Genomic DNA, 15,395 nt, shown 5'->3' with positions numbered 1-15,395 from the left:
CAGTCCCTTCTGCTGTATCACAGCTGTTACCCTGCTCTATATTCAGTTTTAAGTTTTCTTCATCCTCTTGTATTTTTATATCAGGTATATTTTTTTGTACTTTGTACTTTGCACTACTAGCTTTTTTACTGCCTTTTTACTAACATGTTTTGCACTATGGAACTGCAATGCTGGAAACTTGAATTTCCCTCGGGATCAATAAAGTTACTATCTATCGATCTATCTTATCTATTCCAACTCGATATGGCTCCTTTTGTCAGAATAACAGTCCAAAACCCAAAGATATACAATTTACAATTAATATCTTGATATGTTGAAAGAGAAAAGCAGGATTTGCTTGATCTAATAAATCAATTAAAGTTTCAGCACTACAATATTGTACTTATTACACCACTATACCTATTTGAAAGTTATAGTTACCTTTTATTATTAAGCTTCATAGTTTACTTTCAAACCATAGCTATTTAACCATTTAAGAATTTAAATTATGTCTTGTAGAATAAACTTCTCAACACTATATAGGAAATAGTTAAAATTAGTTCAACTTTGACCTGCCACACCATTAAAATGCTGGGTGATGGTTTGTAACAAGGCCTACTTTATGTTTACAAGTTCTAATGAACAGCTTCATTAATATATATGAAAAAAACACTTAAGATTTTATAGATTAATCAAACCATTAAAAGGGAAAAAATGTGGGTTGCCAAGTATTGCACAAATCCATTTGGATTGTGTATCCTCCTTTATAAGGAGCCATTCTTCATGAGTACTCCAGTACACCTTGCTGTTAATGCATATGCACATTTACTTCAGTAAGATTTTTAGTGTTAGTTGTTTAGTGTATCTGTTGTAAGAGCAGGAAAAAAGCAGGCAAAAGACATGAATATTGACATATTTACTAGGAAATGGAGCAGATCTTTACATATAGAAACTTAATCACAGTAATACTTTGAAAAGCCTACATGCTGCTCATCATTGACAAACTACCCATTAAATCAAGATAAGATGGATCAAGATAAATGTAGTTTCATGGCAGTAAACATTGATACATTCATCAGTAATAAATGCACATTTTTTTGGGAAGTAGCTCTAGCCATTTATCTGATAAGACGCAACACCACACAGTTAGTGGCTGATGGTCACAAACAAGATGTACCATGAAAAGCACACTTAATGCAAACTGTGATACAGAATGCTTTGGTGTGCTTCAAATGTTGCCCTGAGCACATAAGTCTTACAAGTCCTTGGATTTTCAAGGTATATCTGACCCATCTAACACCCGACAATCAAATCACAATAACACACCACTTAGGGGTCAAACGGGTTTTGTTGCAATCATAATGTCTTTCGTGGACTTTAGTTTCCAAATGATACTTTGAAAACATCACTAAGTACAGCAGAATATTGCAAACATTACAAAACAACACTTTAATTCAACCTTTTTCTAAATAGTGGGTGTCGGAATCCGATTAAGAGTCTGATAGATGATAATCACAGAGATTGATAACAAAAATCATCCATGTGTGTCCCTTTTTAAGTGGAGAGAAAGAAAAGTGTTCAAGTTAGAGGACATACTGGCGTGTCATGAGTGGTAAATTCAACATAAAAATACACAGAAAAGTAAACCATTCCATCTAATCAGAGCACTTTAACAATCTTTCTGTCATTTCATATCCTGAGTGAAGTTATCAAAACAGTCATTTTTTTTTTTTTTTTTACTATTAAACGTATATAAACACGACCTAACTGCAGCGTATGAAACAGTATTTGAGTAAGTCATCCTTGACACATTCTTTTTGTCTTAAGCATTGATAGTCTGAAACACCAAGTATCGGCCATGTGTTGAGATGAGACAACCCCAGATCATATACTACTAGCCCCAATCCCTTTAACAATATTCTACTACATCCCCATCTACAACGATTATAGAGGAAAAAAAATACAATAATAGTGGAACATTTTCTTCATATCATATCATGTCATATCATGGCAAGTTATGTCAAATAGGAAAATATAAAGAACATCATCACACTGGGTGGAAAGTTGACAAAGTATAAGAGTCAAAAGCATATGAATCTCAATTTCACATCATTTGTAATCATTGCTTTTTGGGTCATAATCTTAGTTTTTTTCCCCCTTAAAAATAAAAACAAATTGTTGCACCAAGACATTCCCAAACTCATTTTAGTTTGGCAGCTTTGTCCTATGCTTCATTCACATCTTTGTCTTGAATAAACACTCCTCGACTCCTTCCAATCAATCTGAAGTATTCCCTGAGATTTCAGATTGGCAATTCCTGAGATGAGCCTAAGAGTGGAGTGGACTGTTATGTGGTATATGAAAATCAAAAAAAAATCAAAAATACAATATAAAATATGGAACATATATTCAAAAAGATTAAACTGAATATAAAACTTAATTAATGCATCTTACACATGATTAGTGCAGAGTAACATTGCATTGGTTTTGGCATAGATAAGATAAGAATAACAATGGGACTCTCTTCTGAAAGGCTCATTGTGCACAAAAAATAAAGAATAAAAAGAAAAATCATACAAGGCAACGAAAGTAAAAAACTCACAGTTTACGTCAGTCCTCATAATACTATGTACCTGTACAGTATGTATAGTTACTCAAGTGTTGCAATACATTACTGTTTTTACACTGTATTATATACTGCATTGGATTATTGTTAAGGACAGTGATTTATCAAGCACATATGCACAAAGTAATACGAGTACCTTGATGTTAAAAATGTGTTACCCAAATATATTCTCAAGTCATACAGTATATAGTTTTGAATGACATTTGGCAGTGTTTTGATACTAGATACTAGAACATTCATTGCTGAGAGGCTTCAACAGGAGCAGAGGGAGAAGCGGCAGCACTCTTGGATGAAAATAAATAAGTAGCATGATTTTATTTAAAAGGCTTTAGAATAATTTTACATATATATTAATTGAGTGTAAAAGTCGTGTCAGCGTCTCCTGTAAAACGGGAGTAAAACGCTGTATAGCTAGCTAGTTCTACATGCTCCTCTGTGCAGGTTTGGTGTTCCTGAACTATTACCCTACTAAGGGTCATAGGGAGGCAATGTCTTAAATAACTACCTAGAAATGGATCACACTGGATATAAAACAAAAGCACCAGCCTTCCCACTGGCAACATCATGTCTAGTTCTGCCTCATTTTATTCAAGTATCAAGAGGAGAGCTAGCTGGAACCCTCAGTAACTCAGTCCAGGTCAAGTATCTTATAAGAAGTGATGGTGTATTGGGTTTAGTATCATATTAGTTGGAATTCTATCAAATCCAAGTTGAGGTCATTAATAAAGCAGCAGTATTTCACACAGCAGCCAATAAAATGAGAATATACAGTTGATGGAAAGTAGACGTAGTAGAAGTTCCCATTAAGGTTAAAGAGTAACTTAACACTAGGCTGAAAAACGGTGTTTTGCTGCCATCCCTGAGACTTAAGAGAGTAACTACACCTTCTGTGCAATGGAGAAGATTGAGTATGTCCCAATACTTAGTATGTCAAATGCAGTATGCCAAAAATACCAGGATGTCCTAATACATCCAGTTGCATTTTGCATTATGCAAGGTGATGTAGCGTGGAGCTGTAGTGGTCGACAAACTTTTGAAACACCCTCCCCCCCACACCTCTCCCGTGTGTGAATTGGAGGGGGTGCGATTTGTTAAAGTGTTAAATTACTCGTTAAAGCTAGGGGTTGGTAATGTTGAGAAACTAAAAACCGTACACTAGTTTTAAAACTATCCAACCGAAAAACCATGCCCAGTGTTGCGATTTCTTTTCCAATGACAGTGCCTGCAATCATTACATTCCAGCCGAATAAAATGATTGGACGGGTTTATTACAGTCCTGCGACAGCCACAGATACCAGATATTTTTTTGTCAGAGCATTTGATTAATTGATTGCTGTCAGGATGTAATGACAATTTCAACTAGTATAACAAAAAAGAACATTACCAACCCTAGCTTTAATGGGGTCTATGACAACTAATGGCAATGCTGTGTAAATACTGTAGTGCAAAAAGGATTTGATTTAATCCCAATTCAAATCACAATCTCCAAAGTCGTATTCTGAGAATATTGGGTTTACCATCAGCGGTTAGAGTGACAGTTTTGGTATCAGACCAAACATGCACCAAAGAGGTAGACCGTGTACCTTTAGACAGCCAGCAAAAACACTGGATGAAAATAAGGAAATGACATAAACAATAACTCTGACCAAAAGCTGGAAACCACTTTTGGTCTGACATTCATTTGGCCCCAGGAAAACTGGATGGTCAATTGCAATATTGGCAGATGCCAATACATTGCCTAGAGCTATACCCTAAAACCCGTCCCATGTGTTTTCACGAACCCCTCCCATTCCCCATGCGATATGCAAACTAACATTCATTACAGAGGTACCAACTGTCACGTCTCTGCCTTGTCGGATAGTGAGGTGTAACAGTCAGAGACTAAATGGTAAGGCAGCAAAAGTGTAACTCCACACTAACTGAGTATTACACAAAAACAGAAGAGGTATAATGCCCACCACAGAGGCACAGTATCACATAAAAGAAAACAGATTCTACATAAACTCATCATCAAGATAATCCGTTATATGGCATTGCTCACTACAATCTCAAAGCCCTCAAGCCACAGCAGTGATTCAAACATTTAGAAAGCGTCCTGAGTGCAATAATACAGCAGTATTCCTGAGTGTGTGTTACACCAACTGAAAACAAACAAACAAAAAAATAAAATTCAGCAACATTCTTCATCAGCATTTTTCTTAACCTGAGGTAGTTCCAAAAGCAGCTTCGACAGGTGGAAGGGGATCCGTGTGTCCCGTCTCTCCATCAAAGCAGTTTGATTGGCCTCTGTGCTTCCCCCGGCGTCAGTGTTGCCCAATTTCTCGCTTAATCAGAGGCCTCGGGAGGCGGTGCCGAAGGGCTGTGCTCCTCCTCCTCGTCTCCTTTCGAGGGGGACGGTTTTCCCTGAGAGCCCGGTGAGGACTGTTGTGCTTTGATTGGGCAGTTGGCAACCATGTGGTCGATGCTCTGGCAGAAATGGCACTTTTTGGGCTGGGGTGGTAACTTGCACTCTTTGGCGTGGTGGTCCAGGCCTCCGCAGTTGTAGCACCTACGAGAGCAGAGAGCATTTTAGTCACATGTAATGTGCGCTTGAACATGCAATAAATGATTGTTTGGCCACATTGGGGCAACAAAAAAGCTCTGAACACAACAATGACGTTGTCTATAACATTTAATAGAGTGGTGCAGGAGTCCTAAAACCAGGGAGGGCGAAAAAAGGAGATGTCACACATCATCAACGCGTCATATCTTTGGGGTACAACACATGCGTAGTACAATCTGATCTGCACTCGCTGAAATTGAGCCAATTGCAACGTATGGCCGCAGCTCCAGTTACACTGCGCACCCCTTACCCATGACCCATGTCCCAGCCTCTTTCAATAAGCCTTGCCTAAAACTCGGAAATGAGTTTGCATTTTAGCACTCCCGGTTCCCTCGTCTTGGAAAGTCAATGTTTTTTTTTGAATAGGTTGTTAGTTAGATGCCTGAAATATGGTCTGTGGTTAACACAAGCTTTTGAGACATTTGAGGACGTCATCTTGTGCTTTGGGAAACTTTTTCACAATTTTCTGACGTTTTATAGACCAAACGACTAATCGATTAATCGAGAAAATATAACAAACTAGTTGTGATGTCACAAATCTCAGATTAAAGATTAACCACATCTCCTTCAGCAGATGTGTAAATGGGCTTCTAGTGTGAAACTCTGCACAGTGACGGTAAAACATCTGTATGAAGCACATTTTTTGAGTGGAGGGAGACTTTAAGTTGCACCTTTTTTCCACTAGATGGCAACACTTCACCTGGAATGACTTGAGTTTGGTCATAAATCTTAAAAAGGGCATTCCAGGTCACACCACATTGCTCTGTGGAGGAGCACACGAGGTAACACATCTAAAAACATGCCATAGTTGCTTAGATGGTCAAAAAAATACAACCAACCTTTGGGCAAGTTTCTGGAAGGTTGTACTATTGAAGTGGAGTACTATTTTTCCATAGACCTGGTGTGGTTACCATGACTCATTATCTAAAGGTATCGTGAACAGCTTGTCCTATTTGTCAGTTTGTCACTGCCAAAAGCTTCCCGTTGGACTCCATTGTATCAAAGTAAGACACCCGTTTCATCGGCATTGAACTTTAGAAATGAACACCATGAGGGGTCAGCGGGAGCCATCGCGGGCGCCATCGGCCACCTCTGTTCCAACATAATCTATAGAATGGCCACGCGTGCAGGGGCGGGAGACAGATGGGTGGTGGGCGTGGGGCGGTCGCTCTGTGGCACCGCGGACCCCCTGCCACCATTGTAACGGCAGATGACGTTTGAACAGCACGCCTGCCAAGGGGTCAGTTTTGGCCGTTTGGGGTGGTGTCAAGGTCTATACCGCCACGTTGCAGGATCTTCCTACATCAGCATCCATCAGGAGGAAAGTGGAGGGAAGGGGAAGTGGTCCCTTTGTCTAAAAAAGCTGCAGTAATGACCTCTGAACCTTGCCCTCCCCGCCCTCTCCTCAGTTCTCTAACCCCCAATCCCATCCCAGCCCTCTTGCATTTACTCATACACTGTTGCCATGACAACGGTGACCTTTCACCCCCTTGCCCGGGCTCTTACATCTGTTATCAATTAAATGGACAGGAGCTTTTTTTCCCCACCCTCAGTCATACATATACACACACTCACAAAGGTGGTCTATAAAAAGGAAGACGGAAAAAACAGCTGGTGGCAAAACACGAGCTAAGAACTGGAACGTATACTCCTCACTCCCGTCCCAGTGATATCTGACTATTGGTTATGATCAATCAATCATATATGAACCAATGAAACACCATCCAGCTGCATAATGAAATACGCTAGAGGGGAACGATATCTTATCCATGGATCAGTGTGGTCTAGGGAGAGTTATTGAGCCACAGCGGGCCTCCCAGGACTCTTTGAGGCGGTAATGATCTCTGTTCTCACACTGACTACTCTCTGGCTCTAATCACAACTGACAGGGGGGTGAAGTTGATACACCTCTAACCCTGCGCTATATTGATATTCAAAGAATGAAAAATCGAGGCCCCCATGGCTCTCCTTTCTTTCACTTGGAGGGACACTGTTGCCGTTGCATGAAAATCTTCAGAAGAAATGTAAAGATAGATCTGTAGTTTAATCATTACGTTTTTGGGGCTTTTTTGTAACTTTCACGGGACCTGAACTCTACTTTTTCACAGATCCTGTAAAGGTTCAGATCAAACGAAAATTATAAAAATTACTTCTTTTGCAGTAATAAGGAATGACCATCACATAGAGTTGGTAAAATGTATCATTCTATAACCAACAAACTCAAATTATGATTTTTGTGGTTATGAGATTGGTTTTGTCGTTCCAAATCACATTGGTGGTTTAGGAAGGTTTTAGAGAGAGAGAGAGAGAGAAAGAGAGAGAGTCAATGGGTGTGAATTCACTCGGGGCCAGCAGATTTAAACAGTTATTGATCCAGGTCACACGTCAAGCCTGCTGGAGTGACCCTTGCTAGGGCTGGAGGTGGGGGGTTGGGGTCGAGGAAGAGGAAGGAGAATGGGGTAGAAACTAAAACACCATTGTATATCTGATCCAAACTGGACACAACAATAACTGTTTGTGGACTCCTGAGAAATAAAGCCTCTAAAAGGTCCCTCCGTCCAATGAAAACCATTTTAGTTTTAGATAAAAGTGGTTCTTTACAGATTTAAAAAAAAAAAACTGCCCTTCTAGCATTCATTAAATGTCTTTCTGCTCTTTTCCCAGATTTTCCCTGCTTACCTATCTCCCTTTGAGCGTCTCTTCTGGACCTTCTTTCCTTTGGGTCTCCTTTCGCTGCCCACGCAGTGGCAGCCGCATGGCCCGGTAACTCTCTGCGACTCCAGGCCCTTTGATGACTTCTTGAAGGCAAACTCGACCGCCTCGCCTTCCTTCAGGCTGCGGAAGCCCTCCATGTGCAACTTGCTCTGAAAAAGGTAACACGGGAAGAGGATTCAGTATCAAAATTATTGTCTGGTGTTTGTGGAACTCCAGTTTTTATGGTGACTTATGATGTTTGTCAAGCCCTAATAGATGAGGAAGAGTCAAAGTTCTTAGTGGGATATATATTTATATATAGCAATCAATAGATTTTTCATAACCTGCTTTATTACACGACCAGAGACCAAATCAGCTCCACATTGAGCCTGTGGATACTTTGACCCTTGAGTACAACCCCCACCCATTCCTCGCTGTGTGATACCATCAGAGCCCGATAGGACTTATCAGGTATTTTAAGGTGATCATTATGTCTCACCTGATAAACAAACAAGCACTACAAAGCTTGCTGTTCCCACTTTACTCATCAATTTGTCAACACACAACCCTGCTTAAGAAAAGGCACAGTTGTCTTTGTCTCTTTTTGCTGTGTTTGAGTGGTAAACCTGACGAGGATAACCTTCAACCCATCCCCCCCTCCGGAGGAACAGCATTCCACACTGCTGCCCCCACCCACATCACAAAGCTCCACTAACACACTGACCACCACTAACCCTAAACCGCAGGATGCAGGGGTTAGCGCTACGGTGGTTGGGGGTGGGGTGAGAAGGCAGCGTGGCTTCTCTGGGAGGATGGGGGTCAGGGTGACATTCCTTGGATAGTTGTTTGGCAGAAAGACGTGGAAGATAAAAGTTGAGGGAAAGCACAAATGATTGATATCTGCCTTTGATATCAGTGCTCGAATGCGTGACATCTTTTTTTGTGAAAGAAACATGGTGGTTTAATTTTGTAGCATGTCTGATGAACATTGGAGAGGTGTGTTAAGCTTAATTAATCAACAATGGAAATGATTATGCTGAGAGTAAATACTAACTTAACCTCCTGCTTAGCTATAAATTCACCAAAACAATGTTCACCTGAAGTGACCTTTAAGGAAGTTTTTCTACTCGTCTTGCCAGAAACATTTCCGATTCCAAAGAAAAGAGAAGAGCGATGAAAGGAAGGGAAGAAAAGGTGTGGAGCGGTTTGGGGGGTAAAACCCAGAGATTGGGCTAACACAACATGGGAAACCCCTCTCTAAAATTCCCTAGTGAGATTAACTTGTCAAAACTATAACAGACTGTTGACATAAGAAGAAAGATCCATGATGTAGCAGGTTTGTTTTGATAGACATTAATCCCATTTTCTTTATGTCATTTTTGGAGTAAAGTCACATTATGAATGACGGTCTGCGTTTGCCAAAACCACCGGGGATCAAACCGAGCTTCTCAAAGCAGTCTGTGGTTTGTTTTAAACTAAATCCAACAGGACGGTTCATCAATTAAAGGATACGAGTAATAGTTCTAGCAACGCCCTACGCGATGAAAACAACAAAAACAAACAAAAGCTTCTTCTCTAATCCTGACGCCTCTACGGTTGAGCATCTGCTGCAGAGTCCCCGAGCAACACAATTGGTGAGCCGTGACATTTGAGTGGTAACGTGGACGTCCGCAGAGCCCCAATCCCATCAGGCCTCTCTGCCCTGGTGACCGTTAACCCACTTCCTCTCCCATGTGTGACCTTCCCCACCCCCCATAACGGACCCTCAGCAGCCACATGCCCACATCAGGTTATCCACACATACAGGTACACATCAGGGTGGGGGCTTTAACTTCAAGGATGTGATGTTGAGGCGTTATCAGTACTGTAAACTCTGTCCAGAATGGGTCTGAAAGCCGAGCGAGGCAGAGAAAGACATCAGAGCAGCGAGGGACAATAGCAGGACTGCTGCTGAGACAAAGAGGGGCTCGGCCACGGCCGAGGGGTGCTTCATTCGGATGCATGGCTCTATTGTCCACCTGCACAAAGGCCAGTGGACCCCGGGAGTTAATTTTCCTTGACACGCGGCCACTAATTTTAGGACTGAGGCCCTTTACGTTGCCATAACCCCTCTACATCCATCATGGACACGCGTGTCTCTACCTTTTCTAGTGACAGAGAGGGAAGTAAGTCATTGGTTACGCATTTCTTGCGGATAAATTGAGAGCACGTGTGAGGTTATTGCTTCAGTAAAGCAGTGAGCATTAAAACTTTTCTCTCTCAATTTGAGCTTCCTTTAAAGTATCTGGAGCAGTAATCAACTGGTTTTCATGACAGAGATACAAGATACTCTATACTTCTAGTAAAACCACCCCTTCATCTATATTTCCTTGTAAATCTCTGTAATTACTGGAGCACCAAACTGTAAGTTTCTATCCCCGGTTGAACTTGTGTTTTGGGTTCGCATTATGATTAATCAGGCAGCAACTTCCTGTGTATAGTCAAACAATATTTCAGTTACAACGGCTGCACAGGACAATGAAATCTCTCTATATGCATCATCATGAGCAGAAAGCAGACAACTAAAAAAAAAAACTGCAAGAGCCAGAAAACTGGCTTCAACCAAGCGAGGAACATGCAAGCTTATGAGAATAAAATGCAAATGATAGACCAATCCACAACATGAGGCCTTGGAGAGTTGTGGCATGGTATGGACAAGGAAATGTACCTAAAACAAAAACCCCTGAGATCTCCTTTCCTCTTTAAAGCTCACACAATGCCACACACACACACACAGAGAGGGGGTTGAGCAGACAGCAAAGAGCCTTTAATCACTTTATGACAGGAACCTTGAGGTGAATGAGCAGCTATGGGGACTCCTCTCATTCACATGCTAAGCCTTTATCTTATCAGACAGCAATGGAGGCACTCACTCACATGAGAAGTAGGAGGGAAACGCACCCCCCACTTCTCTACCTCCCACTTCACCAGTGTTGTAGGCTATATGTAAGAAGGTGAATGAAGGTTTTGGTTAAACCTAAAATTAAGTTTTATCTCTTCAGACTGAGTAAGAAACAATAAAAACCTCAAGTGAAGAATGAAAAACTTCTTGTTTGACCAGAACAGCACCAACTGTAAAACTATAACTACAGTTCATAGCTATTACAGTCAAGGCAGTCATGCATAAATATATGTAAAGTGATTATGTTGTATTAAGCCTAGTGGGGAAAAAAGGAGCACAAAAGGCAAAATCATGATTATCACCTGGCATGTTTTATGCATTAAAAGCATATTTTAATCTTTAAAAGAAGTGATCAAAGGTCGAAGCATTTATGAATCATTATTTTTTTAAGCTTCCACTTCAACAGATGCAATAATAAATAGCAAAAAATGTGACATCCACTCATCATATGCCCAAACAAAGTGAACAAATATCGACTGAAGAGGATCAATTACACGTTTCCTCCTCCTTCTTTAAAAAGAATCCTGTTTCCATGCAGCTCACACAGCACTTCACTGGGATCTATACTCACCCTATAAGCATTGATGGCAGCCTATTTAAGTGTAACCACACTTTTTATTTCTTCTCCATCACATTACATCAGTGTCCCTCTTTTGTTAAAAAAAAAAAAAAAAAAAAAAAAAAAACCCACGAGGGAGGCCAGCAGCTCTCCCCTGGCTGCAACACGTGTTCCCCTGAGGGAGAAACACCCACTACCACACTACCAACCACACTGCAAAAAAAATAAGAACCACCAATCTAGCCAAGTAAAACATGTTATTTTAACTTTAATCAAACATATCAAAACTCCTGCTACTAGGGGAGTGTTAATTTTGATGTTTTCAATACACTTTATAACAGGGGTTTTATTCGGGTATGGTTTTTATTTCAAAACTAATGACTAGTTTCAAAGACAAAAAATGAACTGTATTGGAAACAGGTGGGATGATCTCACTTATGCAGGCAAAACAAATCACTTAATTTAGGAAAAAGTAGATTTCCAGCCTTAGAAATTTTTGTTTGCAGTGTTTTTGAGATGTAGTGCTTGTTTCTGTCCTATGCACTTCCAGATAGTAACAGCATTAGTCATCCTACCTGATGGACAAACACATCAACCGGTTCGTCCAGTGGCACTCCCTCCCGGTCGGTCATGGACAGGAACCCGAAGCCCATGCGGACGTTGAACCATTTACACACACCGACTCCGAGGAAAGACTGGCAATCCTCCTCGGTGCTCGGTCCCTCATCCTCCTCGGTCTTACACACTCCTGCAACACAAAAAAAGTGCATAATTAGAAAAAAAAGATAAAAAATAAATAAATAAGTTTATGTGGGCTACTGTTGTAAATGCTGTTTGAAAAGTATGCAAAAAAATCAAACTTTTCTCCTTTCTGTCGCTTTCCTGCATCATCAATCAATCAATATGAATCGATGAAAATGAGTCATTTTGGCTTAATTTCGATTATTTCATTAAAAAAGCACCTGAGCAACACACGACCTTTTTTTTTTCTCAAAGAATAAACCACGAGTTTAGTGCAAAATAAGTGTTTGCAGGAGCATTTAATGCATTGATCATCACGTGTGTGTGTGTGAACAATGCCTTTAAATGCTCCACACAGCAATCATCAGAGAAACAGTCGCATCAGCAGCAAACTTAATCAACTCATACACAATTATTTTTTTGTTACTCAACCTGGGAATTCTTGGTGAGAAACGGAACCCATGTCTTCAGTTCTGCCTTATGAGTCAAAATAAGCACCCAAAGCTATACGGTATATCCTTTTTGTTTTTTTGTTTTTTTTAGCCCTCAAACTGGGTAATCCTCCCAGATTGCCACTTTCATGCAAAATGCGGTGAAAGGCAGAAACTGCTCATGGAGAGGGAAAGCGGGAGAGGGAGGTAAACAAAAGGGGGCTGGCAACCTTATTCCCACTAAACAATGAGGGCTGGAGGTGGAGGGATGGGGGGTGGGGGGTCACCAGGCTGGATCTTTACTGAAACCCCCCTTAGAATAAAAACCTTTAAAACAATGCAAAGAAGAGAAGAAGAAGATAACTCCCCCCCACAAAAAAAAAGCTCCCAACATACCTTCTGCCATGTTTGTGGGCCAGTTTACTCCCAGTAGTGTCTTTCTTTCCTTTTCTTTCCTCTCTCTCTCTCCCTCTCTCTCTCTCTGTGTCTGTCCTGCAGTGGTCAGCTCTGTTGGTCAATACAAAATGACCATTTCTCATCCAACAAACCCCCCACACCACACACACTCTCGGTCACGTCCACGTGATTCACAATTATAGTCCCCAAGGATATAGATTGCATATTGTGTAGATAGAAGGGCCCAAATGTGGGAAGTGACCAATCATCTCTTAGGAAAAAAATCACCATGATATTCTTATTTTTAGGGTAAGTTCAGTGACTTAAATCATTTTACAATCACAGTATTTTTTTTATTTATTTTTTTTTACAAATATGTCCATTTGTAGTATTTAATTTTCAGGACTAGGTATATTCCTGCTTTTATTCAAATATTTCTCAAATAACCACTACCCTGTATCCAAAAAGGGGTTTTATAGTATTTCTTCTATATGTACATTCATACTTCCTGATATGTATATGTTCTTAATATACCTTGTACAAAGTATTTCCTTTTATAATTGTAATATAACTTATTATTTTTAATGGAGCTTCCCAGCAAAAAGTATTTCACATAATTGTACTTGTATAACCAGCGTGACAATAAACATCTTGAATCTTGAATCTTGAATCTATATGACTCTAAAATAGTCAGAATTAAATAACATTTTGTTTTACCTCCTTTAAAATGGGATCTAAATGCATGCATAGGCTAGGTGAAGTAGGAAGTCTGTTTTTAAAACATCCAGTTTTGGTTTAATAGAGGTGTTTTTTTGTATTATTAAGAATCAAGTGTATATTTTCATAAAACATGATTTTGTTTACTGGGATAGATTGCATATTGTGTGACCGGGAAGTGACCAATCACCTCTTACAAAAAAATCACTATGATATTCTTATTTCTAGGGTTAAGTTCAGTGACTTAAATCATTTACAGTATTTTTTTATTTTCACAAATATGTCCAATTGTAGTATTTAATTTTCAGGACTAGCTATATTTCTGTATACAACCTGTGAAACCTGCTTTTATTTTAAATATTTCTCAAATAACGACTACCCTATATCCAAAAAGTTTTTTTTTGAGTTTTTGATCTGAGCTGTACCAGTGTTTGTTTGTTTGTTTGTTTGTTGTTGTTTTTTTGTTTTTTTATTCTTATTCTTATTATTGTGTTTGTGAAAATAAGAAAACCCAATAAACATATTAGAAAAAAAGAAAAGGAGTTTTATATGACACTAAAATAGGCAGAATTAAATAACATTTTGTTTTACCTCCTTTAAAATGTGATGCATGCAATAGGCTATATGCACAAGGTGGAGTAGGAAGTGTGTTTTTAAAACATCCAGTTTTGGTTTAATAGAGGTGTTTTTCTTCAGGACTAGTTATATTTCTGTATCAAACCTGCATCTATTTCAAATATTTCTCAAATAATCACTACCCTATATCCAAAAAGGGGGTTTTATATAACACTAAAATAGGCAGAATTAAATATCATTTTGTTTTTTTATTTATTTTGCATTTGTTTTATGTTGTGGTGTCTGAAACTTTAATGTATGTTTAAATGCTGCTGTCTTGGCCAAGTCTCTCTTGCAAAAGAGATTCTTAATCTCAATGAGTACTACCTGGTTAAATAAAGGTTAAATAAAAATATAATAAAAATACCTCCTTTAAAATGTGATCTAAATGCATGCACAGGCTACATGCACAAGGTGGAGCAGGAAGTAGGAAGCTTGTTTTTAAAACATCCAGTTTTTTTAATTAAGAATCAAGTGTATATTTTCATAAAACATGATTTCGTTTACTGTATTTCTTTAGTATTTAGTCTCTCGTCGTGCATTGGTTTGGTTGAGATCAGTGAGTTGGTGAGCTGCTGTCCCAACATGCCACAGAAAGGTTTGTAATGTTAATCCAGATGGAAAACGTGGAGGGGGGAAGTGTTTTCTTCCCATGATGCAGCAGAGGTGAAGCAGCTAAACTGACTGAAACACAGAGGAGGAGAGGTTAAAATAAAGAAGGAAACGAAAGCGGATTTGAATTAAACAAAAAAGGATGCAGAGTAGATTTTTTTTAAAAAAAAGCCCACAATGCAAAGTGGCAGCACGTAAACAAGCCAAGCTGGTCAAACGAATTCATGGATCAATAATAGTGATTGATCACATCATGTTAAGATGTTGACTCGTGTCCTCGTGGAGTGATGGATGAATCAAAGACAAGAGGAAAGTGATCTTTTTAGTTTTAACAAAGCTAAGTCCAAGAGTGCAAACAAACAAAATATAACGAAATTAATTGTTTTTAAATGATGAATCAAAACGAAATAATAACTCACATTAAAGAACTACAATAAAAGAAAAAGCTAAAAGAAATATAGAAAGAATAAAAGTATTTTTTT

The 15,395-nt window shown here is 39.3% G+C and overlaps 1 protein-coding gene and 1 long non-coding RNA gene across 3 annotated transcripts; one reads left to right on the top strand and one right to left on the bottom strand.

Moving 5' to 3' along the window:
- Positions 1-880: 880 nt before the first annotated feature.
- On the bottom strand, positions 881-13,510 carry si:ch1073-284b18.2 (protein lin-28 homolog A). Of its 2 annotated transcripts, none has more exons than XM_037784978.1 (4): positions 12,575-13,510; positions 11,977-12,149; positions 7,887-8,071; positions 881-5,153 (listed from the first exon to the last, which is right to left on the bottom strand). In XM_037784978.1, the coding sequence occupies exons 1-4, from the start codon at positions 12,603-12,605 to the stop codon at positions 4,931-4,933; spliced, it is 612 nt and encodes a 203-aa protein (XP_037640906.1). In that variant the 5' UTR covers positions 12,606-13,510; the 3' UTR covers positions 881-4,930. The 2 variants fall into 2 exon arrangements, with proteins under 2 accessions (XP_037640906.1, XP_037640905.1); XM_037784977.1 differs by having other exon boundaries at positions 12,262-13,509.
- LOC119497117 lies at positions 7,946-12,368 on the top strand. The gene is made up of 2 exons (XR_005208873.1): positions 7,946-8,080; positions 11,952-12,368. It is a non-coding gene; the product is annotated as an uncharacterized LOC119497117 (long non-coding RNA).
- Positions 13,511-15,395: the final 1,885 nt, after the last annotated feature.

This window comes from Sebastes umbrosus, chromosome 11, assembly GCF_015220745.1.
Source record: "Sebastes umbrosus isolate fSebUmb1 chromosome 11, fSebUmb1.pri, whole genome shotgun sequence".
NCBI classification, from domain to species: domain Eukaryota; kingdom Metazoa; phylum Chordata; class Actinopteri; order Perciformes; family Sebastidae; genus Sebastes; species Sebastes umbrosus.
Note: the sequence above shows the minus strand (reverse complement) of the source record. Positions and strands in the feature narration are given on the sequence as shown.

Bases quoted from the DNA above. Each gene is read 5' to 3' on its own strand.
- si:ch1073-284b18.2 (XM_037784978.1), bottom strand. From the start codon at position 12,605: ATGGGTTCCGTTTCTCACCAAGAATTCCCAG. The intron at 12,150-12,574 runs GTTGAGTAACAA...TTTGTGTTGCAG, and splicing joins TTCTCACCAAGAATTCCCAG to GAGTGTGTAAGACCGAGGAG. The intron at 8,072-11,976 runs GTAGGATGACTA...TACCTTTTTCAG, and splicing joins TTGATGTGTTTGTCCATCAG to AGCAAGTTGCACATGGAGGG.